This window comes from Cadophora gregata (assembly GCF_030347475.1).
Source record: "Cadophora gregata isolate MNR1 chromosome Unknown scaffold_11, whole genome shotgun sequence".
In the NCBI taxonomy this organism is placed as follows: domain Eukaryota; kingdom Fungi; phylum Ascomycota; class Leotiomycetes; order Helotiales; family Ploettnerulaceae; genus Cadophora; species Cadophora gregata.
Genome location: NW_026695934.1, coordinates 660,407 through 683,179, shown reverse-complemented (window position 1 = coordinate 683,179; position 22,773 = coordinate 660,407). Strand labels below are relative to the sequence as shown.

Sequence of the window (22,773 nt, the reverse complement as noted above, 5' to 3'; positions counted from 1 at the left end):
AGCAAGCTGTTGACAAAGGCGACTGGAGACAACTGTAGAGAATTTCTGAGAGATTTCATCAAATGGACGTGGTTGTGGTTGTAGTGGGATTCAAGATTGAAGATGTTTGTACAGTGCAGTTGTATCTTTGCTGGTAATACTGCAGCCACACCAATCTCTGCTCTCGCAAGGCGTCGTCTGTGATATTTCAGATTAGAACTTAGTCTATCAAACTATTTTAAGACCTAATTATCTCCTCTAAGTGAATTATCTGCGCAGGGTATCAATGCTCGTCGCTCATGGCACATGGTTTTCATCATGGGTGCGGCGACCTCGCAGGGCAATGAGTTGCCCTCGATGTGGGGTAACGAGTAGAGAGTAAAAGGTATAAGGTGTCAGGTGTCAGGAAATCCGTAGCCTGCAGAATTATGGCCAGATTCTGGGAGATCAATAGTCCCTTCACAGTGGCGTTTCATCAATGATGGTAAGGTACGATACCAGTATGGCAATCAAGGATGGAGTTGTTCTTTGACACCTGTGACGCGAATAGCCGTTTGCATTTCGAACTAACATTTGCTTCCACTGTTTGCAGGTTTTAAATACATTAAATTAATTTACTCATATCTACTTTTATCTAGTTAAGAGCTGAGTTCGTCATTCCACAGTTGGCACGGCATACCAGCGCCATGTTTTATTTACTTTCGCTTAAACGAACGAAGGTTAGTTCTTAGCAACACTGAGTAATTGTAGCTAGACGGGCAAAGATATCATGCTCAAGATCTGAACTCCATACTTTGAATTAACAGTATCATGATCATTATACAAATGCTTCTGTTCAGCCAAGCCTACTTCAGTAATCTTCAACTGTTCCCCATTTTCTGCCGCATCCCAGCATCCTCCACAATCTCTGCAAGATCACACCCCTCATCCACCCAATACTCCTCTACAGGCCCAGCCTTTCCCCCCTCCATCGTCGAACTTCTCGGCCCATACTCCCCAAATATGACCTCCCAGTACGAATAGGACTTCTGATCCCTTTTCAAAATTTCACGAGGTTTCGACCCAAGCGGCACCCCATCCTCCTGCATATCTTTCATGGTGTCCACGGCTCCCTCTCCAAAACGTTCAGACCATCTATCTAGGTCCCACCGAGATTCTTTGTACGTAGGACTGTCTCCGTAATCGCTCTCGTAGCCGCTTGCTCGATCCACTCTAATCGAGTTCTTGGGCCATGGCTCTGGCAATGTGTCTTTATGAGCCTCAATTCTCGCACGATGTGAACCCTGTCTTGTTGGATCTCCACTGGTAATCTGTGGTTGGTACATTTTATTCGGTCTGGAGAAGCCGAAAAAGATGTCGTCTTTTGGAGGAACGGCAGGCCGATATTCATTATCGGATTCTTTGTCGTCGGACGCGAATGGATTTCTTTGTTCATATGCTTCGGGCCCGAACTTATACTCTACTGATTTCTTCTTTTCTGGTACTTTCTTGCGTATCTTCAGAGGTAGTGTGGGTGGGATGATATCGTCTTCGTACTCTGAGTCTGAGTATGTGTCTCGCGTATGATATGTAGAGTGTTGCGGTTTGGGTGGTAGAAGCCCTTGCTCGCATTCTGCGCATAGTCTGCGCATTGAAGTTGCGTTCCCATGGCCGCAGAGCTTACACATCTTGATGACTTCCTTGAACTGGACTTGAGCATCTTGTTCTCGGCCCTGGTCGAATCCGCTGAATCTGTTCCAGTCATTCCTCTCAGAGCCCTTACCTCTCGTCTTCGGCCTCGGCAAATCATGGAACTCTCTCCCACGCCCTCTATCAACCATTCCTGGTACCTCATCCCCGGTCTCAGTATTAACCCCATTCCCATTTCTGCCAGCACTCATCTCTCTTTCCCTTCCCACTCCCAAACCCACTGCTAAAGGCCCCGGCTTCCTCTCCCCCATACAAAAGAAGCTCTCATCACTATCCCTGTCGCTCTTCCTCTCAGAATCATCCACTCGCCTCGCCAGCGTGAAAGAAGGATAGGGCATATGCTCAAACGGCTCCTTAAACCTTCCTTGTATCCCCCTCCTCTTCTCATCAATTACATCAGCCGAATTGCCAATCAAGCTTACAATCCTACTACTTGCAGATTTCGTCTTCCGCGAGCGAGATGTGGGTCGTGTGGATGAGAAGCTGGTGCGTGAGGAAGGGGGTTCTGATAGCTTGAATGCCATTGCTCCTAATATGGTTGGCGCAGGAGGTTGAGACGAAATCGAGCTTGGGAGAGAGTTATGGAGATAAGGGTTATGTGTCGGTCTAGGAGGAGGACCACGGTTCCTTCCGGTGGAGACGGCGGCGCTGGCTGGTGGGATAACTCGCTCGACTTTGCCTTCCAGCATTGCCTGGCGGAGATTATAAGCTTTAACCAATTTCTCACTATTCCCTTCCGCTTCTTCTTTTGTCATTTCCATATTCAAATCCTCGTTCCTAAGTTCAGGTTTCCAGTGTAATTTCTCCTTGACCAGGTCTGAGAAGGTGTTTTTATTCTTAAGCGAGGGGAGAGAAAAGCCTTTGGATCTTGAAGACGGACTTCCCGCTGGGATTTTGAGCGGAAGATGACTCCCGCTTGAATCATTGCTCGAGAGGAAACCCTCCTCTTTCCTCGTCGTTTTGCTACTGCGGTATATCTGCCCCTGGTAGTCTGTGTTCCCAGATTTATCATCTTTAAGGGAAGATTTTCGGTTGCCAAGACGCGGGAATAGTGTTATGGGCCTTTCTTGGCTGCTGTTGGATTCTTCATGGTGTGATTGGAGTGGGGGAGAGTTGAAATTTTGTGATATTCGACGGGAGATGAAGGTGCGGACTTTCATGGAGGCAGAGCGACGCCTGGTGCTGAGGCTTGGGAGGCCGTCTCGGGATTCATCGTGGTTGGTGTTGTGGATCTTCATGGCTTCTTGCCGGGACTGAGCCAGGGTAGTAGTAGTGAAAGACATGATCGAGTGAATTGGATATAGACGAAGTATTTGGTCTGTTGTAATAGTTTGTTGTTGATTAATGACACTTATGTTATGACATGATGTGATGTGAAATGGCACATATAAGCGTGAGAAACAATGTGTTTGCCATAAGTCATTGCAAGAAGCATGATCCGCCAGGAGATCTCCAGTGCAGAGATACAGCTAGCTTTATGACTAAATTCGGTATACTTTTGGACGACCATTTCCAGTCCACGTCTTTATACGGAAATGCCAACGCCATATTTGGATAATTCTTTGTAGACCCCTTTGTCTGAAATATCGAGCCATCGCGTCTCGGGCGAGAATACTGAAAGAAAGGTATTGTATGTTCCTTACTTGGCATGTGAAGGCGAGATGGAGGCAGGGTATCTATTTTAGGGACGAGATATTTCTTTGTTGCTAGTCAAGCTGTAGAATGACGAGGGAAGGTTAGACTGAACCTGCCGTCTCTCGATTTCTCAAAGCTTGTCTCAGCGTTCCAGAAGCACTACAAACACTTCCACAACCAAGGATAACTGACCACTCTCCTTCCTAGGAGTCGCCCACTCCCGAGTCAAAACAAACTGGGCCCCTCGCCGGGACCCAAAATGTGGGGGTCCGGCAGTCCAACAACCAAAAAAGAAAAAAAAGGATGTTGGCGATAAGCGACCGGCAGCGTCAACAACGTCCGGAAACAAACACATCGCGAAAATAGAACGCAGATAATCACGACCACTTAAGCATTAACACACCCCTGATCGCCTTTCATGGACGTTTTGTTGCACGTCAGAGGATTTAGCGTTTCTAGCGCCGCGCTAATTCATGTGTGTGTGTGCTTTGTCTTCGCATATCAGTCGAGAGCCAGCTGGGCTGCGCTGCGCCGCTTGGGGTCGAAACATTGGAATTGCAACACGAGAAACAAAACGCAAGAGATAAATAAGGCAAAGAGAAAGAGAGATGGTAAGTGTGATGAGGAGGAGAAGAGGGGTAATATGCATTCTTACTAGGGTAATAGAACAACTTGGCTGGTGAAGATGGTGTTTGGGGGCGATTTACCAACAATTCGATGACCGCCTCATGCAAGGCTACGGCGTTTGCAGAATCAACCAATCAACCATGTTACCAAAATCTCAATTCCAATCAAAACACGAGCCAGCCTTACTTCTCACGATCATCATCAAGCCATCAAGACATCCTAGATCTTCACGCCCTCCTCTTCCTTATAATAGTCCGCTGTTCTCGACCTAGCCTCTTCAAGACAAGCGTCCAAAGTACCTTCTTCACTGGCACCCTCCATCCCATCTCTAGGAATCAGACGGACTTTGAAGTCTCTAGGGATTGCTACGAGTGCGCTCTTGAACTGGTTGTAGTCTACATAGTCCGTGTTCGGCGGCTCGGTCTCGCTGGCTACGATACGGTAGCTGCAGATGATACGCATGAGTGCTGTGTAGAGGAGGCGAACGGCGATGATTTGCCCACTGCAGGCTCGAGAACCGGCACCGAAGGAAAGGTGTTGGAGCCCAGTGCTGGCTTTTTCGGCGGCGGGGTCGAGGGTGCCGTCTGAGGTGAGCCAGCGCTCTGGATTGAAGGTTGCGGCGTCGGGTCCGAAATGATCGACGTCTGTGAAGTTTTATCAGTCTTTTTTTACCTCAGTTTAGTGACCTCGGCAGCTTACCATGATTTGCAGCCTGTGCATTGATCAGGATCATAGTCTTAGCCGGAATCTTCGCTCCATCCCACATCACATCGGTGACCGTCTTCCTAGGCAGCGACATTGCTGAGACAGTGTAGAATCTCGCCGCTTCAGTAATGATTGCTTTAAGGTAAGGACTCTTTTCCTCCTGGAAACTGTTCCTCCAGGCATCTCTGATATCAGGATAATGGCGCTTGATGTCTGCATAGGCCTTCTCTTGGAAGATCTGACCTGCAGGCGTTGATAGAGAGCCAATGCAAGAAGTGAGGGTTCCGGGAATAGTCTCAAATCCACCTGATACGAGTGAGAGACAGATACTGCTAACCTCTACACCTGAAAGTTTGGTTTCTTCGTCCTTCAGGATGGCAGCGGAAATGCAAGGCTTGTCCGTCCCCTTGCGAATCATTTCCCGGACCTGGTCAAGTAGAGCGTTCAAGTACTTGTCTCTTCTATCACGTAACTCCTTGCTTCGTCTGTTCTTCTCGTTGTTAGGCCAGTACCTGAGGATCGGGATGTAATCCTGGTAGTTCTCGCTTGCACTTCTCAGGAGAGAGATAGCCGAGCCAACATATAGGATCTCTCTCAACATGCTGTCGTATACATTGTCCATGCGAATGCCATAGCACAGAGTAAGAGTAGTGTTCAGAGCATATCGCTGAATGTATGGCCGAACCGAGATCTCGACACTTCCATTCTTCGAATCTCTCGCCAAGTCTCGAACAATGCAATACGACTCCAAATCGAACATATCGAAGTACTCCTTGACTTTTGCACGGCCCAGCGCCTGGCCGGCAGCCTTCCGCTTGTTCTTACAACTCTCATCCCATGGACTACTTCCGATCGTGAAGCCTTGCGTGCTGCTGATAATACCATGGAAGGTGTACAAGGTTGGACGGTCAATACAGGCTGATTGATGGCCAATAAGCATACGCTTCGCATCTTCAAAGGAGTTGAACACTACGGCACGTGTGTTTCCTAGACGTATTTGATATACGCTGGTTCGGTATTTGCGCCACCAGGATTCGCAAACTGTGGCATGATCTTCGCCCAAGGCGAGGAGATGGCCTGCGATAGGGATGGCGCCAGGGATCTCGGGAATGCCTTTGATATAGGGGATATCTGTTGAGGTGGAGAACTGGATGGTTTAGAGAGGCGGATGTATTTGAGGGGGGCAAGGGCTTACATAGTAAATCGCATAGATAACAACGACAGCAACGCCGATGAAGGCAAACTGGTTGCTGATCCCAGGGAGGAACTTGTCTTCACCAAGCATAGCTAGAGTCGGCATCGTGATACTCAACAAGATGGTCTTATCGTCGCGACAAAGCGATTGTAAAACTCTGGGTAAGGAGATCGTTCAACATTGACAATCGACTGGAATTCACAAGCGATCAACACCCAGGGAAGATAATGCAGATTACAGAGATAAGTAACGCATGTGCACAATCAATAGATCCTCACCTGAACATATAAACCTTTCCACTCTTAACAAACAGACTCAAAGTATCCCACTTCCCACTCTTCTCTTCCATCCCAAGCCTCAACGCACTCGCGCGACTTCCCTATCACACCTTCAGTCCTGTCGTTTGATACCAGACCCCGCACTAGACGGGACGAAAAGCACCAATCACCAGCTCCTGGTTCTCATCACAATGGCATCTGGACACCGACCCCTCGATCCAGATAGGGCAGGTCTATCCGGATGGCTGTCCGTCCGGCTCGGGAATGGGAATGGGAATGGGAATGAGATTAGGAGACGTCGTTGCCGGCCGAGAGTTCCGGGTCGCCAGCCGGATTCCTTGTCTGAACCTTGAATTGTTTCCAGGTTGCTTTTGCCGTTATCTGGGTGTGAGAAGTCATGTTTCTATCAGGTGACTGACACCAAGCCACGTGTGACAGGGCTCAGATGGTCTCGATTGCGGGGTGAACATGCATGGGATAACAAAGTTCCCCCACGTCCTCTCCTGTCACACCTTCTAACAAAGCCGAGTCTTTTGTTGCACGTCGCAATTTGGCAGGTGTGATGGTGAATTTTGGAGGATGCATTTCTGCCTGCAGCTTCGGATCCTCTTGGCAATATCTTTTTTGGGCCTTGACGGCGGCGCTCATCTCCTTTGATGTTTGGCATTTATTTTATTTACTCATATATAGTTTTGGCTAGTGTAATGCGATGGCCACCAGTGAGCATACATTTCTGCTAGATTTCTATTCCTTCCTTCCTTATATCAGTGTCATGAAGTTGTCGACAATTCTCCTGACCTTCTTCCCCCGGTGTCTCAATCCGAGATGCTCCTCTCCCGACTCAAGCTCACCTACTCATCGCAATCGAACCAGGTCTCCAAAAAACAATGTCCGTCAAGTCAAATCATGTCCTCCTCAACCGGATCCTACTTCTCACTCACATGCCTCTCATACTCGATCCCCGGCGCCGGCTAACCTATCTTGAATGCAGATGCAAAGAAATCGCCGCCAGCGTCTTAGGAAAGATGGGCAACAGCTGAGAGTTTATCTGATTCAAGGAGTAGGTAGTTCTTGTTATCATATGACAGTATATATACTCTTTAGACAACGGTACATCTGTATCTGATGATTCAGAGATCTAACTGTATTACTATCTCTTCTTCCATCTCTTGAGTCCGCAGTTCCACCCTGGCAGCTTCACATTTCGATTACAGCAAGTATCGGTAATCTGGGCTCATATCCTATCACGAAAATTGTCAGCATTCAAATCTTTTGGTAACGAAACGAAACTCTCGCTTCGAAGGTCTCGCTTCCCAAGCGAGACAACAATTGGAAACAGTGACGATCGGGAAGAACTTACACCCAATTCAGTCTTCTCATACTCGGTCAAACTCAAATCCGTAGGCGCCTTATCCCTCGCTCTATTCTGCGACCAAACCGCCGCCGCATAAAGACAGCAACTAAACGCGCTCAAACACAGGAATCCAAGACAAATACTATATCCCTTCTTGTATCTCGGCGCATCATCCGGCAAGAACGCATACGTTGCGATGATACCACCAATATTTCCAAAGCCAACTTGCCACGCCGTTCCCACAGCGCGTCGGTGATGCCCGCCTAGATTCATGTTGAACCAGCAGACTATGACGGGCATAGCGGAGTAAGCGCCCATGGCGACGAGGAACAGACCAGCGTATTTGACGTTCACGTTATCGTGGACGGAAATCAGGATGCTAAAGCCTGCGATAGCGATGGAGATGGGGATGAGCGTGAATGCGAAGCGGTGTTTGGTAAAATCAGAGCAGAAGGCTATGAACATTGCGAAACCAAAAGCACATGCCCAGGGAGGAACGCTATGGAGCTGTGTTTGGATGGGTGAATATCCATACGTGGAGATAATGCCTGGCGCAAAAAAGGCGTATCCGTATGCGGGCACGATCATCCCGAAGTACATGAAGCCTCCGAGGATGACTTTGAAGTCTTTGAAAACACGGCCGATGTCGCGGACGGTTATCTTTCGCTCGGCTGCTGAGCGGCCTTGGTCTGCTTGGAGACGGGCTTTGACGTAAGTGCGTTCTGAGGCGGATAGCCATTTGGCGTCTTCAGGGAAAGAGGGGATGCAGAAGAAGAAGGCCAGGGCGACGACGCATGTAAGAACACCTTCAAGGACTAGATTGGAGAAACGAGTCAGTTTATTAGTTCGGACAATTTGAGGACGCCGACACCCGAATTTCAATATCCCGCTGACGAGAAAACCGAGAAGTGATGGATACTCACTGAAAATCCATCTCCATCCTCTGTAGCCTCTCAGATGATCCATCTTGCCAATAGCAGAGGCAAGGAGACCTCCAAATGCACCAGCAAGCGTCGTACTGCTGAAGAAGAACGAGTATCGTCTCTGTGCCTCGCTTCGCTTATACCACATGCCGATCAAGTAAAAGCAACCAGGGAACATTCCTGCCTCAAAAACACCCAAGAAGAACCGACAAGCAAGTAGCCCAGCATAATTATGCACAAGACCCTGGCAGATAGCGGCGAGGCCAAACATGAACATACAGCCGCTCAACCAGATTCTCGGGCTCAATTTCTTGAGCAGGACATTAGACGGGATCTCGAACACGATGTATGGTACGAAGAAGATTGTGAGCGCCGTGTTATATTCGAGGAGTTTCAGGTCGAGATCTTGTTGCAGACCAAAGGACTTTGCATTTGCGATGTTGACTCGGTCGAGGAATGCAAGTAGGTACAGTACGCAGAGGAATGGAATCACGCGGAAATCGATCTTGCGCATGAGAGCCTTCTCGGTGGTGTGTGAAGGGCAGACGATGTTAAGATCATCGCGTTCCGTGGTTGCGCCATGAGGGATATTTGGATCGTAGAAATTGTTGGTTTCGTTTTTGAAGCCGGTTTCTGCGTCGACGGTTGAGCCATTGGGAGATACCTCCTGGCTTTCTGGGGGTTGGTGTCAGTACGAGTATTGTAGATGAAGGAAGTCTTCCAGAGGCAAGTGGGATTTCCTGAGTTGCTTACTCTTGTCACCAAAACCAAACATCTTGACTTGCCAGGCACTGGGGTCGATGGCTGATTGTCTGCCCACCTTCTTCCTCTATATGTATAGTTGATGAGTGCTAGGCAGCTCAACGTTGCATCCAAGCTGACAAAAGACGACGCGAAAGCTCACAGAGGTAAGAACAAAGTTTATGAAGTAAGAAAGTGGTGAATGGCTAGAAGACAAATGAAATAGTACTCACACACCACTGCACCTGTAATCAGACCTCCTTCATTGCTCGCAGGAAGACAAAAAAGGTTATAAAATTGGACGATCTCCACGCCGTCATCGGCTGTCTCTGTCCCACGAGCTGGTTCATGGCCCACAAACTGTCTGAATGAGGTCTAAGCTGCAGGGAGATATGCACAAGGAGCTCGAAAAGGCTCTAAGATTCGTTTAAAAAAGCTATGAGCGCGAGGCTTTTCCCCGCAAGAGGCAAAGCGAAGACGGAAGGCTGAAGCAAGCATTTGACAAGGAAGACGATGATCTATGCCGAAGTAGGTATATATAGGGGTCGATCTGGAAGAAAATATGTTGCCATTGGGTAAGCACGAATTTGAGAGTGTGGGGTTGGCAAGCCACATCGGCGTTGAGATTTCAAGAGAGCGGCCGCTGTGCCGGATGGCCTGCCGTGCCGCCACACGCCGAAGAGGTTCGGAAAAGAGACCGAGCGGCGAATAGAATAACGAGAGAGAAAAGGGTGAGAGAGAGAAGTCGTGCAGCCTCTCTGGGATGCTGGATCACGGAGCGGAGGCTGCAAGTCACAGCAAGAGTACGTGATATAGACGTATGAGCCTGGCCTACAGCCTGAGACGTGGTGGTGCTTGTGAGTTGGTCACATGCCCGCCCACAGTCAGTCATGACCACCTCAAGACGAACCGGAACTTGTAGATGTTGATGAACCCTTACATAAGGTCAGCCGGTGCAGATTTCTCCTTGCAAGTTTGTGCTTGTGAGCACTGAGCAAGCGGTTGGCAGTCTGGTGTGGCAACAATCGAGTCAAATATTCTCTGTCCCGGCCGATTATTTTTCTGTCAATATTGATACCACACTTTGAATATGAGACTAGTCTCCTCCAACCTCTGCTCTTGTCGAGCCATGGTATTGCAATGTACCCAGCCCTCAAAGTGAGAGCGGAGGGTCCGTTCCGGTTATTATGAAAGGCTGGTTTTAACATGGCGAATGCGGAGGAAAATCGCAAGTTGCAGGGCATCATAGAGAACTTTGACCGTTGGATCGTGCTCTACCCGGGGGTTAATATTGCAATAAAGCACGCATCCAAGAATGTAGCTAGATGATATGCATCCTGCCATGTCTGCTACATTCATACCCGTGCCGTTGGCCACCAATACTGCGCAAATCCCTCGCAAACGGCCTAGATGCCGGATTAGTGAGCAGCTGTCACTTCACCTTTCATGAGCCGATCACGCCGAGAAATAACGAGAAGCTGCAGATCTTTGAGTTGTAGATGGCGATAACACCTTTGAGGCCATCGTGGAAAAGCAGGTAGCAGGGCAGGAGGAGAAGTCGTCTCCAAAAGACAGAGGACGTTGGAAATTACTCGAAGTGATCGAAAGGAGCAGGTGTGCACGTCCCCATTTCTTCAATATTATACTGGTACTGTACTGTGCGGGAGAAATGGGCAGGGATTGGCCGGATCAGGTCTGTTTTTAGTTACTCGTGTAATAAAATGCCATGCCATGCCCATGCCTGGACTGCCCTGTTCTGGGACTGATTTGCTTGGTGCTTGTGGACGTGGATGTCGGATGTCTGATGTCTGATGTCTCTTCTTCGAGCTTTTCCAAGGCGCCGGTCATGACTTCCAAGGTCCCAGTGTCTTTCCATGCCGGCAAGGGTGAGGTGCGGTGGTACGGTCATTCGATTCTTTCGCACAAGTCGGTCAGGGTCAGGGTCAGGGTCAGGGTCAGGTCAGTCAATAGAAGCCAGAGCCACAAGAGTCAGCTCGACATTAGACGCTCCACGCCACACGCTCGTTCGTTTCCAGCCCGGAAGCAGAGCCAGAGCCAGAACCAGAACCAGAACCAGAACCACAACCAGACCAGACCAGGCTCAGGCTCATGCTCGGGCCAGGCCAACACCCACCACCGCACCACTGTACCGTAACCGTACTGTACTGTACGGGTCCGCACTGCAGTGCACTGCACTCACTGCACTTCACGACCCGTCTCTTCTCCTCTCCTCATCGTCAAATTCCTGCAATTCTCACAACAATCCACCAGCCTCACTCTCTTTTTCAATCCCACGATACGCCTAACACTCACGACAAGATACCCCGACCACGACCACGCACACAGAGTAGCCCAGCATCGGACTCCTCACACACACTGCTGATTCTCTCACGATCATTATTTCCAGGCGGGCAAAGGGTTTCCGATCCGACAACATTACATGAGAAGGGGGACGACCGTACGTCAAGTCCGTCCTGGGGCGGGGCGAATACGCACCACGACCACCACAATTTCTACAAACCACACTCACTCCCTATCTCTTTGACAATTATGTCCTCCGATGGCTCTGTTCTCCCTGAACAGGCCGCTTCCGACGACAGCACGCCCCTGGACCTTCGCAAGGTCTTCTCGCATCCAGCAGGTCTGCGCACAGCCCGATATATCGTCGGTCACTTCATTCAAGCCTCGCAGAGCCAGAACCTACAAACCGCCGGTGACAATTTCTCTTCGGTTTCTCCGACGCTCTTCGACTCGAGCCCTGAGGTTGCGAATCTGCTAAAAGAGATCCTGGCCTTCAGCGAGTCAGACAATACGGTAACAGGCTCTGTTGGGAATGGCGCTGCAACAAGTAGTCTGTATGGCAACAGGGGCGGCACCATGGCAGGAGGTAAGCTGTCCACAAGATGGAAAACGAATTATTCCGACGAATTACGAACTGATCCTCTCTCAGCTGCTTCGTCACTCTCTTCCCATTTCGAACGCTCTCGCCCGCAACAGTCGCTTACAATGCCCCCTTTCAATGCCCAAACATCAATAGCCAACTCCTCCGCCAACTATTACACTTCTAATAGACCAAACGCATCTTACTCTTCACACCAACGTATGCAACTGCCCCCGGTTCAGACTATGTCCGGTATGGAGGTGTCATCGTCGTCCAAGCCATCGGGCTCGTCCTTCCATGGCACAGAATCCCCTTACCATGTTGAATCTCCTTCCGGCCGCTCTTCAACGAACACACCACAGCCCATGTCTCGACAGTCCAGTGGAAGACACACGCAAATGTCGAACTTACCGAATCCAGAGAACGAGCCGCTGAGACTCGATCAGGCCGCATCCTTTGCTGCGCAATTCCAAACGAGTCAGGGGTCAAACAATTCGCAGACAAAGATGGTAAATGGGGGATACTTCACATCAGTACAAGCAATGTCATCTTCCCGAAATCAGCCATACAACAGTACTTCCTCTAATTTTCAGAGTCGACTTCCTAATAACATCAAGAACTTCCTTCCCGTCAATAAAGCACCCAACAATAATAGCAAATCGGAGCCAGTTGCAGTTGAGCGGGCAATAGCAATCGGCAATAGGCCCTCTCAAGGAGTTTCTCAAACATCTACACATATATCGACCTCCCACGCAGCTCATTCTCCTGTATTAATCAGCCCCCACCCTGGTGTCGACCACCCTCTCTTCAAAGCGCAAAGTACCAACACCGCCATGGAACCAAAAGTTGGAAAGAAGAGGAAGCCAAAGGCTGATGGTGTCCCACGGGTGAAGAGACAGAAGACGGATAAACCTGCCGGTAAGGTAAAGCGTGTGCCAAAGGAGAAGGAAGTGAAGCCTATACCAGTATGTTGTCCTTGTTAAATTGCATTTAAGATAAGCCTAACCGTCGATCTAGGCATGCCAAAAGCTGTCCGACGATCTGTGGATGCGCATTCTCGAGTTTTCCCCGCCGCATTTTCTCAAGAAGGTCCGTCTCTGGAACAGAGCTTTTAAGGAGATGGTCGATGGTTACGATTCGCTCTTTGTCAACCAACGAATGGAAAACTTTGGGGTCAACATGCCGATTGCCAAGACGATGGGACTCACTGAGAGGCAGTATACAGATCTATTGGGAGGAAAGGGATGTTTGGAACCAGGATGTACCGACAAGAAGGCTTCCAGAACGCATTGGTCTTGGGCGAAGAGATGGTGTACGAAGTGCTGGCAAAATAAGATCGAGCGTGAGGATCGGATACTCAAGGCTCGGCAGCATGATTTCCCACAGCGCCAGATTCTCACGAAGCTCCTCGAATGTATTCCTATCGGTATGCACGACTCATTTATGAAAGCCCATGATTATATTGAGAACCTGGAGGCTCGTCCAAGCACAGCGCCACGGATATATAAGTACTATATCAAGAGCGAGGTCGATAAGATTATCGAGGAGTACCAGGCTTTCAAGCTACTGCCTTTCAAAGACGATCCGAACAAGTCTGCCGCAGAGAATGCTAGCGCGAGAACCGAACATCAGCAGAAGGAGGCCGAGGCAGCGCAACAACAGTCGGATTTCTTGGATGAGAGGAAGGCGAAGAATGACGAGCATATGCAGAGAGTCCTCAAGATCGAAGGAGCTATTCGCAAGAAGCGTCAGGAAGATGCCCAGCCATACAACAAGAACAGAGAAGGTCGCAGAGAGCTGTTCCTCAAGCGTGCTTCTGAGGAAATTCCCGATATTCCTGCAACCTTCATCACCGAGACTAAAGCTTTCAAAGCTGCCACTCGTATTTTCCGAGACGCGGGGACCGAGAGAGGTTGGCAAACCTTGAAGCCGAAAATCGAGAAGGAGTGGGAGGACAGTGCTGAGAAGCGCCGACTTGAAAGAGGTGAAGGCGCTGAGAACGACGATGATATTGCCACTATCCGAGGCGATAAGTCCCAAGATACCCAGCCTTCCACCAACTTGCCCAGCAGGGAAGCCAGCCAACCTTATAATAGTCAGCAAAATCAATTGCCCGGAATTGGTCCTCAGCGATATGACCAGGTTGACATGCAAGCCTTCATGGCAGATCGGGCTAGCAGCATGATGTCGTCGAGTGGCATGTTTGGCCCTTTTTACTCAAACTACGGAGCGAACAACAGCTACGGGAGAACTGCAGGCTCTAGCCTGCACGCGAACATGTTCTCTACTGCCTCACTTGGAAACTCCTTCTTGGACGGATCAACACAATTTCAATCATCCAACATAAACCATAATACTATTCACATGCCTACGGACTTGGCGCCGTTGTATCAGAGCAACACATATATGAATTTTCCGCACTCTTCGACTAATAACAACAACTTCTACGGCACGGGATCTGCAAATACACAGCCGGGAGAACGTAAGATCACGGTCAATTCTCTACTGGCCGATCCAGCTCCTGGTGGCTATGATGCCTATCAATGATAAACCCTTTGGTTTCTGGGTACGCATAAGAGACGATCTGGTATCTTTCTCGAAGCTTTAATCCAACCATCCAGTCTGGGCAGGACATTCAAAGACGTCGGCGACTTCATTGATTTGGTCCAGCAGATTATGCTGGGAACAAACCTTTAGGCCTGGTTTAAGCCTGCCTACAGCTAGCCTCTATTGCTTTCTCTGTACACTCTCCAGCAGCAGATATATCGACTCACGCCGCAACGTCACGTATACCTGCCTGCTGTTCATATCGTTTTCTTTTTGCTTCTTACACTGGATTTAGCGTTTCCTTTTCATTTTCCTTTTCGGGGGTTGTTGAACCTTTTTGCGCATCACATCATTCATGGATTGGCGATTATCGTGGCATGCATGGCTTTGTCGTACAATACCCAGCAAGGCGTCGGAACTGGCATACATATTGGAACGGATGGAAGGGGATGGGACATGGCGTATGAACTGAAATGAAGGGGGTCAGGATTGATTCACGTTGCTTTTCTTTGCTCTTGATTAGCTGCAGGGAGGGAGGCAGGGGTTTTATTGAATGAAAGTCTGCATGCACGGACTTGTGGTAGTAGGGCACAGTTAGTGGTTGGATGGGCTGGGGGCGGGGATCGTGATTCGCTCCCATTGCTCATGTAGGATGGAGCTTGGGAGGCAGGCACAGAGGCAGTTCGGATCTGCAAATGTGACGTTGCATAGTTGAGTGATTGAGCAAGTTGAAAGGTAGATGCACAAATGAACAAACATACAAACAAACAAACAAATTTTGCCCCGCATTTGCATACAGTGACATGCCTTGCCATATCAAATTTCAGGAAAAGGCCAACGCTCTGAATGTTTGTAAATAGACCCAGAAACTGGACTGGACAACTTCCCATTGTGAGAATTTCGCTTAAGTTGTGGCGATGCGTAGGTTTTGACCTACCTACGTACATACGAGACACATGTGAGAGACAGGGCATGGACTGCAAGGCTTGCAAAACTTGTAGACTGGGGAGACATTGATTCATCCTTCTCTGAACCCTAAAATGCCGACGGAGATGGAATCATTTACTCATTCGTTCATTCATTTATTCATTCATTTACCCATTCATTCATTCATTCATCCATTTCGTCAAATAGCTAGCTAACTTACTAATGTACATACGTAGCAGTAAACAGCTGTCTAACAACGATGTCTCCCAGGACCGTTCCTCTCATCCTTTCCAAACCAATGGAAGCCATCCTGAGCTGCCTATTACCCCACTCTATCCTCAGATAATCAATCTAGGCCATGCAACCCCTTTCCCCTTTCCGACCATGAAGTTGTTCGCTCTTTTATTCACCGTCCTCAATGTCCACCTGTCCATCCACCCACCCAAATCAAGATACGAGAATGAGAAGACGGAGCAAATGACAAGACCGGCAAGAAAAGAAGAATAAAAGTAAAGGCAACAGGGTATACACAAACGTAAACGTGAACGCATGCAAGCCCTTGCGCCTCGCCTCGCCAAACGCAATTCCCAACCAAGTAAACAAGCCGAACGTGACTGAACCAAGCAAGCAAGTATCATCGCATCTCATCTGCAAAATATGCACATGTGCGTCCATTCATTCATGAAGTACCTAAATAGATAGGCTTAAAGCTCGCTAAAAATGGCAAAGCTCTGAGCATCGCCAATGATTCAAATCCTGCCTCGTTCGACACTCGCTCACTCGCTCGCTGCAAAAAAAAAAAAAAAAAAACAGTAGCAGGCTATGCCATGCCATGCCATGCCATGCCATGCCATACTAAACAAAGTCCTGTCTGTTCCCCGATCCTGAGCCTGAGACTAAGCCTAATCCAACCAATCCCACGCCCCGAACGCCAGTATCCATTCCGGAAAAAGAGAAAGCAAAAAAAAAAGGCTCAGTAGAAAAAACATACAATCCAAAGGTTTCCATTTGGAAAGAAGCAGAAAACGAGAAGAAAACGAAGAAAGGAGTGTAGAACTTCGATATTGGATTTTGCTCCCGGATCTAAAAACAGTAGACAGTAGAAGGTAGGTCGCAGGGTAGTCCGTTGGCAAATTGGTAACGTAATCATTCGTATCGAACGCCGATGCTGATAATAGTTTATGTATGCGTCTTAAAGCCGGAGGAGCTGGTATCCTGTCCAGTGTCCTGGCAGCTTGGCAAGTTAGGGAGAGAGACTTGCTGCTCTCGTATTGAAGGACCTAAAGCCGTGAACGTAGTATATTCAGGGCGGTGGCGTGTTAGCCACTGTCGGGGTGGTTCCACCACTATGGGTGATACTCGCTGGCCGGGGCGAGGAGGGAGGGAGAGAGCTGTGCTTGGCGATCAATTGCATCTTCTTTCTCAGGGTCGACAGACGGGAGCGGATCATTTGGACCACTATAAATTGTTAGATTTCATACGAGATTATCCAGCGAAAAGAAATACGAATAGATGGGATAATATGTGAAGAAATTGAAGATATACCTTTCAACACTGCCTGTCTATCTTCAATATTGATGCCATTCACTGTACCATCTTCTTCCTTCTTCTCCCTTGCCTCTCGAAGACTTGAAGCTCGCTTGCGTTGTGGGGGCTGAACTTCGTCGTCGTTCTCCAGAACTGCTTCAAGCATTCTAATTGCGGTCATGTATGAGATTTCACAGCCTGTGAGGTCCTCATTGGCAATTTCATTGATGGCTGCTGAGCGGCTCATCTCCAAAGCTCTGTCGTACATCAGCTTCTCGGCTGTGATTCCGGAGCTCAGATGCACTCCATCCGTGGAGGAAGTGCCACCTAGCCTAGAAGCCGTCGCATGGTTACTTGGATGGCCTGGGTGATCATCAGGCAGTTTTTTCTGAGCATCAATAAGCTTCAGTCGAACGACTTCTGCCTTCTCTAGTACTTCGTTGAAGCGATTGCGGACCCATTGTACCGCGCTGTTAATTCTGTTGCCTGCTGCAGCATTGCTAGCCGAGGAGTGTGTTCCAGTAATGGCATCATTGCGAAGTTTGCGAGACCACCAGGCACCAGCAATATCCATAGATTTGGCGAGCAGCGATAATGCTTTGACATAGAGAACAAGGGCCTCTTCAGACAGAGCCACTACTGCTTCCACAGTCAATCCATCGTCCTCGTCCACGTCACCTGGTTTCTCCATTGCCGCACCGCCTAGTCCGTGATCCATAGAGGGTGCCATTGGGATGAGTTGCTTGTACTTGACTTCGGCAAAACCATACACAACATCGCTCCTAGTAGCCGACTCCTCGATCACATTGACGGCTTTCTGATCCTCGTCAATTGGACCCGTTGATTTGCCATCTCCGATCAAGCCAACTGCTCCCTGGGTTGTTGGATACACAGGAAATGGTGTGTACATCTGAGGCGGGGAGACGCCTTTCCCGATAAGATGTGGACTCCATCCAACGCCAAAGACCCTCACACTTGCTCCATGGAGCGCTTTGGCAATGGCTGAGGTTGTTCCTGAAGGACTTCCATAGGATCTTCCGAACGAGTTCTGTCGTTGGGGCACAACTTCTGGTCGGGTCCGTCCTTGAGCGATTTGTACAGCACGTGAAGGAGAAGATGGTACTGCGCCTGTGGCAGAGGTCGGGTTGCCTTGGGTTGTAGCTCTTCTTGTGATAGGTCCTACTCGAGAGGGCAGTGATGATTGCTTAATTTGTAGCCTAGGATTTGCTGCCATTTCGTCCGCGAATGCATTGACTTCAACAGCTCGCTTCTCAACGAGTACATATTCACGTTCATCTTTCACTGCCTGCTCTGCCGCAGCGATTGCTGCTCTCGTTTGAGAGTCCTCAAGGGGCTTCTTTTCGTTTGATGGCCCATCGTCAATAGAAGTTTGTCGAGATGAAATCCGTTTCTGTTCCCTCGCTGTCGAGTTAAAGGTTCGAGATGGAGGTCGGCCGCTCTGGATAGTTTCCGCATTTGGAGCTGTTGCTGACGGCTGGATGGACGGTCTTTTTTGCTCACGAGTCGTTGGTAACGACTGTGGTGCTTGTCTTGGAGGAGTGCCGGCTAGTTGTCTCACAGGGTCTACCACTTGAGTCCTCGGTGATGGCGGTGCATGCCGTTCTCTTGGTGAAGATGAAAATACTGGTGTTTCGCTTCTTACGGGCTGCTTTCTATCACTTCTTGTCGACGGAGTCCTTGTCATTGCAGTCTCTGTCGGTATTGATGATGAAACTCGCACCTCCTTTGGGCGATCATCACCAACAAGATTCGGAATCTCATCCACAACCACGGGATGCTTGAAGAAATTCTCGAAAGACAACCTAGCGGCAGGCGTTCGTTTTAGGAGGGCCTTGATGATCTCCTTCATCGGTGGACTAATAATACCATCCTTGGGAAATCTGATGTGGTCTTCGCCCTGCTCGATTTTTCGTAATAATTCCACGTGGTTGGTAGCACGGAATGGAGGTCTGCCAGTCATCATTTCGAACAACACTGTACCTACTGACCACAAATCCGCCTCAGGACCATATTTCTCGTAACGTAGGATTTCCGGCGCCATGTAGAGTGGAGACCCGCATAATGTCTCAGCCAACGACGTCGACGGTAGTGATCGGGCAAATCCGAAGTCCGCAATCTTTAGCATAGGCAGAGATGTGAGTCCAACCATAGGAATCATTGTCTCGCCGCTTGCACTCATGACCAGAGGGCTGTCCTTCGACTTTGCCAAATACTGTGGTGACGGAAGGAGAAGTAAGTTTTGTGGCTTGACATCCCGATGTATGAAATTTCGATCCCTCAAGAACTGCATGGCACTTGCAAGCTGCTTCAGAAAATGTCTGACGATGACCTCATTAAGGCCGCCAGCAGCTGGCATAGGGTATTTCCTGACCATGTCTCGCAGTGCTGGGTTGTCGGCGAGTTTATCTCTCTTCTTGATAAAGTACGAAAGATCTCCCAAAGCACAGTATTCCATTACCAAATGTATATGTGATACCGATTCTCTGCAATCTATCAGGGAGACGATGTGCGGGTGATGGAGGCCCTTGAGGATTTCGATTTCGCAGTAGAGATTATCCTTGAGCTTCTTGTTAAGCTTCGATAGATTAACAGATTTGATAGCTACGAGAGCTCCAGACGCCTTGGGAAGATATGTTAGCACCACAGATAGACTAAAATCAGATGACCTCAAAGGGAGCTCTTCGGTAAGGGGTTTGCAGCGGCACCAGGGCAAAGACGCCCGGCATTACAGCTATAACCATCATACCTTGTGTGTTCCCCTGTAAACGGTGGCAAAGCTTCCTTTGCCTATCTCGTCCTCAATGCTGAAAGATCCCACCACTTTGTCACCCGTCCTCGACCGTCTGGATGACGACGAGGACGGGGGCGGTTGTGCCGCCATATCGGCGAGTTCGAGCTCTGTCTAACAGAGATGCTCGAATCTCTTCGAACAGAGGTATCAAGTGCTACCAGGTGAGCTGAGGGAGGAGGTTTGTTGTGAGTTCGTTCTGCATATATACAGTATGGGTATCGCTGAGAAGAATCGAAGGTTCGTAGAGCTGTGTCGTTGGAGGAGGTAGGTCGGTATCGGTACAAGAAGCGAGAGGCAACAGGCAGAGCTGCTGAGAAGATGCCTGTTGGATGCAGAGCAGAGGAGCCTGGATTCGTGGCTGGCAGGTTAGGGTTCCCGGGGATGTAGCGGCTCGATGCTTTGTACACAACAAGGTTGCAGAAATGAGCAGGCAGGGCCGGGCGAGGCTGTAGGTGGTGGTGATGGAGAGGTGCAGTGCAGTGCAGTGCAGTGCAGGTTGCAGGTGTATGCGCAGGTGTGGATGCAGCGCTTAGTGACTGGAAATAGCAGAAGTACCGAGTTGCAAATGAATGGCTCGATACCGCGATGGATTGGGGATGGGGCAGAGAAATACCGTGCAGAAATGTGTGGCCGGTGGAGCGTGGCGAGAGTTACAGCTGGAAGATGGTGATAGAGTGAGAGAGGAGACGGAGGAGAGCAAGAGATGATGAGATAGATGGCTGTGGTTGTTGTTGGGGGAATGACTCTTGAGATCACGCTCGCTCATCCTAGCATCCCGTCACATCGTATCGTATCGTATCGTATCGCCCTTCGGGCTGGTAAGCGACCGATAAGCGTTATCGGTCGGTAAATAGACTGGGGATGGGGATGGGACTTTGTCTTAGACGGCTTGGCTGGTCCGGTGAGCTTAGCTGGACTTCGACTGCTCGACAGAGCTGATTACTTATTTACTCAGAAGAATCTAGCATCAGCGAGATGGCAATGTACTGTAACTTACTTAGTAGATTGTGAGAACATGCGAGCCCTTCCCCAAGTAAGATGGCTGGGCCGTCGGCGTCTTTGTCTTTGTCTTTGTCTAGTCTTCGGTGACTGACTGGGATTCGACTGACTGATCATGTCATGTCTCGAGTCGTGCCCACACCCGGACGAATCTTGATAGCCATCGCCACTATTACTAATTGCACGCCTCAAATGCCGCCATATCAAGCCAGCGAGCACCATCAGGTCATTGTACAGACATAGCGCGTCTCGGACCTAACTTCTCTCTTCCCTTCCAGTTCAGACTTTAACTGCAAGGCCAAACCCCAATCTGAGTCCTTCCAATTTCCAGCTTCTGCCACCATCACACACATCTTCACTCTCATGTCTTGGCTGCTGGTCCAGGAGCTCGTTTCGTTCCCTATCACGAAAAACGCCCTCGCGGCATTGGTCCCGGATCAATCACAAGCAGCCTTCACCCCATCTAAATATGCTCATCCAATTAGCATTCGCGGCACCCAGCAGCTCTCATGCACAATATCTTTAAGGGTGCAGACCTCACAACCATATGTACCCCCTGATCCAGTTCAAACGTTACACTTGGCTGGCTCAATGGCTGTACGTGGCAGATCTTCAAGCCTACTCATCGGCCAACAGACGGCGGCCAGGAAGTGCTGCATGCATATTTACTTTTAATCGGGGACCCAACCAGCCTTCTGAGTTGCACGAAGTCCAGAGGTCGTCCATGTCCAACATGTCACGAGATCTCGAACTCACACCTGATCTGCATAACTCCACAAGCTTCCTAACTTTGACATAAACATAAAAAAAAAGCTTTCGATTGTGTTCCAACACTCAGACGAACGTCCGTTCCCAAAACAGTGGTCCCGATCGATCAAAATGTTACCCACCCAGAATTTCCACCGCCAAAAACAGGTCTCCCCTGATACTTCCAAACGTCATGCGGACCTTCCAGAAATGTCGATCGATCAGGCACAGGAACATGTCTTATGATTGAATTCCAACCCACTATTATGCTTTCTTGCTCCGGCCGGGTGTTCTGCTCCGGGATATGCCAGGAACTGAGTCGTGAGGTGCGTGTGTCACGTGGGATACTTCACCGACTTTACGCCAGGTTGAGTTACCTTGACGGTTTCCTGGGGAGGGGAAGACTAGTTGATCTCCAATAGTTCCTTCGCCTAGAAATGCAGTGGCTGCCCTTAGATGGCTACGCTTGTGTTCATGCCCCCCAAAATAAGTCGTTCGGGTCATGGTCATAATATTCGAAACGGTCCAAATGCAGTAAATTGCCCATGGTAAGATCTGTCCGCCAATTGATTGAGTGAAATGCTCTACAAAAGGTGCGAATTCGATCGAAGTGCGGCTACAAATGCTGTCTGTCAATCTGATCATAACTGGGTGCATTAGCTTGAAATTGTCACGTATTCTCAGCACTTTCCACATCAGAAACTGCTAACCAAACATCACCTATCTTGAGTCAACACTCAAAGAGAATCGTATATTGTCAGGAAGTCTTCCCAATTTTTTGTTCCACCAATGTACCGTTTTCTTTTGCTGAAAATTCACTAACCTTCTTTCATCGCCCCCTTTGTCACGGGAGACGATACTAATGGCTTCCAATGGCATGAATAACCCAAACAACTGAAAAGAGGGAGGAGCTGAAACAATGCAGCTCTATCTGAATAGAATTCATAGATGGGCTAGTGTTATCCAGTCCATCAGGAGCAGCTATATAATGTCAACAGAAAGTGACAATATAAGCTCAAGGTAAGTCGCAGCTAAGCGAGAATCAAGAGCGAAGCAGATTTAACCTCTCTTTACCGCGTAAGAAGCAGTTTAGTTATATAGTGAAACACTTTGATTGGCCATTAGTTCTTCAGCGAAGGTATTCAATTTAATTGTACGTCGCACTGCTTTTAGTGCATGGGCGTTGTGACATCAGCCACCAGTGAGG

At 49.0% G+C, this 22,773-nt stretch overlaps 5 protein-coding genes across 5 annotated transcripts; 1 reads left to right on the top strand and 4 right to left on the bottom strand.

The window, feature by feature from the left end:
* Positions 1 to 791: 791 nt before the first annotated feature.
* Positions 792 to 3,930, bottom strand: ONS95_002315 (uncharacterized protein). Its single transcript, XM_058495567.1, has one exon. The coding sequence runs from the start codon at positions 2,949 to 2,951 to the stop codon at positions 840 to 842; it is 2,112 nt and encodes a 703-aa protein (XP_058354295.1). The 5' UTR covers positions 2,952 to 3,930; the 3' UTR covers positions 792 to 839.
* On the bottom strand, positions 3,931 to 6,463 carry ONS95_002314 (uncharacterized protein). The gene is made up of 4 exons (XM_058495566.1): positions 6,109 to 6,463; positions 5,831 to 5,987; positions 4,630 to 5,782; positions 3,931 to 4,574 (listed from the first exon to the last, which is right to left on the bottom strand). The coding sequence occupies exons 1-4, from the start codon at positions 6,177 to 6,179 to the stop codon at positions 4,150 to 4,152; spliced, it is 1,806 nt and encodes a 601-aa protein (XP_058354294.1). The 5' UTR covers positions 6,180 to 6,463; the 3' UTR covers positions 3,931 to 4,149.
* Positions 6,464 to 7,342: 879 nt separating this feature from the next.
* Positions 7,343 to 9,160, bottom strand: ONS95_002313 (uncharacterized protein; the record flags this gene model as incomplete). Its single annotated transcript, XM_058495565.1, has 3 exons — positions 7,343 to 8,277; positions 8,386 to 9,060; positions 9,139 to 9,160. The coding sequence occupies 3 exons, from the start codon at positions 9,158 to 9,160 to the stop codon at positions 7,343 to 7,345; spliced, it is 1,632 nt and encodes a 543-aa protein (XP_058354293.1).
* Positions 9,161 to 11,644: 2,484 nt separating this feature from the next.
* On the top strand, positions 11,645 to 15,319 carry ONS95_002312 (uncharacterized protein). Its single transcript, XM_058495564.1, has 3 exons — positions 11,645 to 12,013; positions 12,077 to 12,972; positions 13,025 to 15,319. Exons 1-3 carry the CDS (start codon positions 11,677 to 11,679, stop codon positions 14,552 to 14,554), a joined length of 2,763 nt encoding a protein of 920 aa, XP_058354292.1. The 5' UTR covers positions 11,645 to 11,676; the 3' UTR covers positions 14,555 to 15,319.
* A 300-nt stretch (positions 15,320 to 15,619) lies between these two features.
* ATG1 (Serine/threonine-protein kinase) lies at positions 15,620 to 22,686 on the bottom strand. The gene is made up of 4 exons (XM_058495563.1): positions 20,818 to 22,686; positions 19,776 to 20,713; positions 17,027 to 19,649; positions 15,620 to 16,939 (listed from the first exon to the last, which is right to left on the bottom strand). The coding sequence occupies exons 2-4, from the start codon at positions 19,908 to 19,910 to the stop codon at positions 16,785 to 16,787; spliced, it is 2,913 nt and encodes a 970-aa protein (XP_058354291.1). The 5' UTR covers positions 19,911 to 20,713; positions 20,818 to 22,686; the 3' UTR covers positions 15,620 to 16,784.
* Positions 22,687 to 22,773: the final 87 nt, after the last annotated feature.

What these genes read in the sequence shown, in the direction of transcription:
- ATG1 (XM_058495563.1), bottom strand. Translation starts at nt 19,910, where the DNA reads ATGGCGGCACAACCGCCCCCGTCCTCGTCGTCATCCAGACGGTCGAGG. An exon ending in TTTACAGGGGAACACACAAG is followed by an intron (nt 19,650 to 19,775) that starts GTATGATGGTTA and finishes TATCTTCCCAAG; the next exon opens with GCGTCTGGAGCTCTCGTAGC. An exon ending in TAGACAGGCAGTGTTGAAAG is followed by an intron (nt 16,940 to 17,026) that starts GTATATCTTCAA and finishes AACAATTTATAG; the next exon opens with TGGTCCAAATGATCCGCTCC.
- ONS95_002315 (XM_058495567.1), bottom strand. Translation starts at nt 2,951, where the DNA reads ATGTCTTTCACTACTACTACCCTGGCTCAGTCCCGGCAAGAAGCCATG.
- ONS95_002312 (XM_058495564.1), top strand. Translation starts at nt 11,677, where the DNA reads ATGTCCTCCGATGGCTCTGTTCTCCCTGAACAGGCCGCTTCCGACGAC. An exon ending in GGGCGGCACCATGGCAGGAG is followed by an intron (nt 12,014 to 12,076) that starts GTAAGCTGTCCA and finishes ATCCTCTCTCAG; the next exon opens with CTGCTTCGTCACTCTCTTCC. An exon ending in AGGAAGTGAAGCCTATACCA is followed by an intron (nt 12,973 to 13,024) that starts GTATGTTGTCCT and finishes CCGTCGATCTAG; the next exon opens with GCATGCCAAAAGCTGTCCGA.
- ONS95_002314 (XM_058495566.1), bottom strand. Translation starts at nt 6,179, where the DNA reads ATGGAAGAGAAGAGTGGGAAGTGGGATACTTTGAGTCTGTTTGTTAAG. An exon ending in GGAAAGGTTTATATGTTCAG is followed by an intron (nt 5,988 to 6,108) that starts GTGAGGATCTAT and finishes CTCCTTACCCAG; the next exon opens with AGTTTTACAATCGCTTTGTC. An exon ending in TTATCTATGCGATTTACTAT is followed by an intron (nt 5,783 to 5,830) that starts GTAAGCCCTTGC and finishes TAAACCATCCAG; the next exon opens with TTCTCCACCTCAACAGATAT.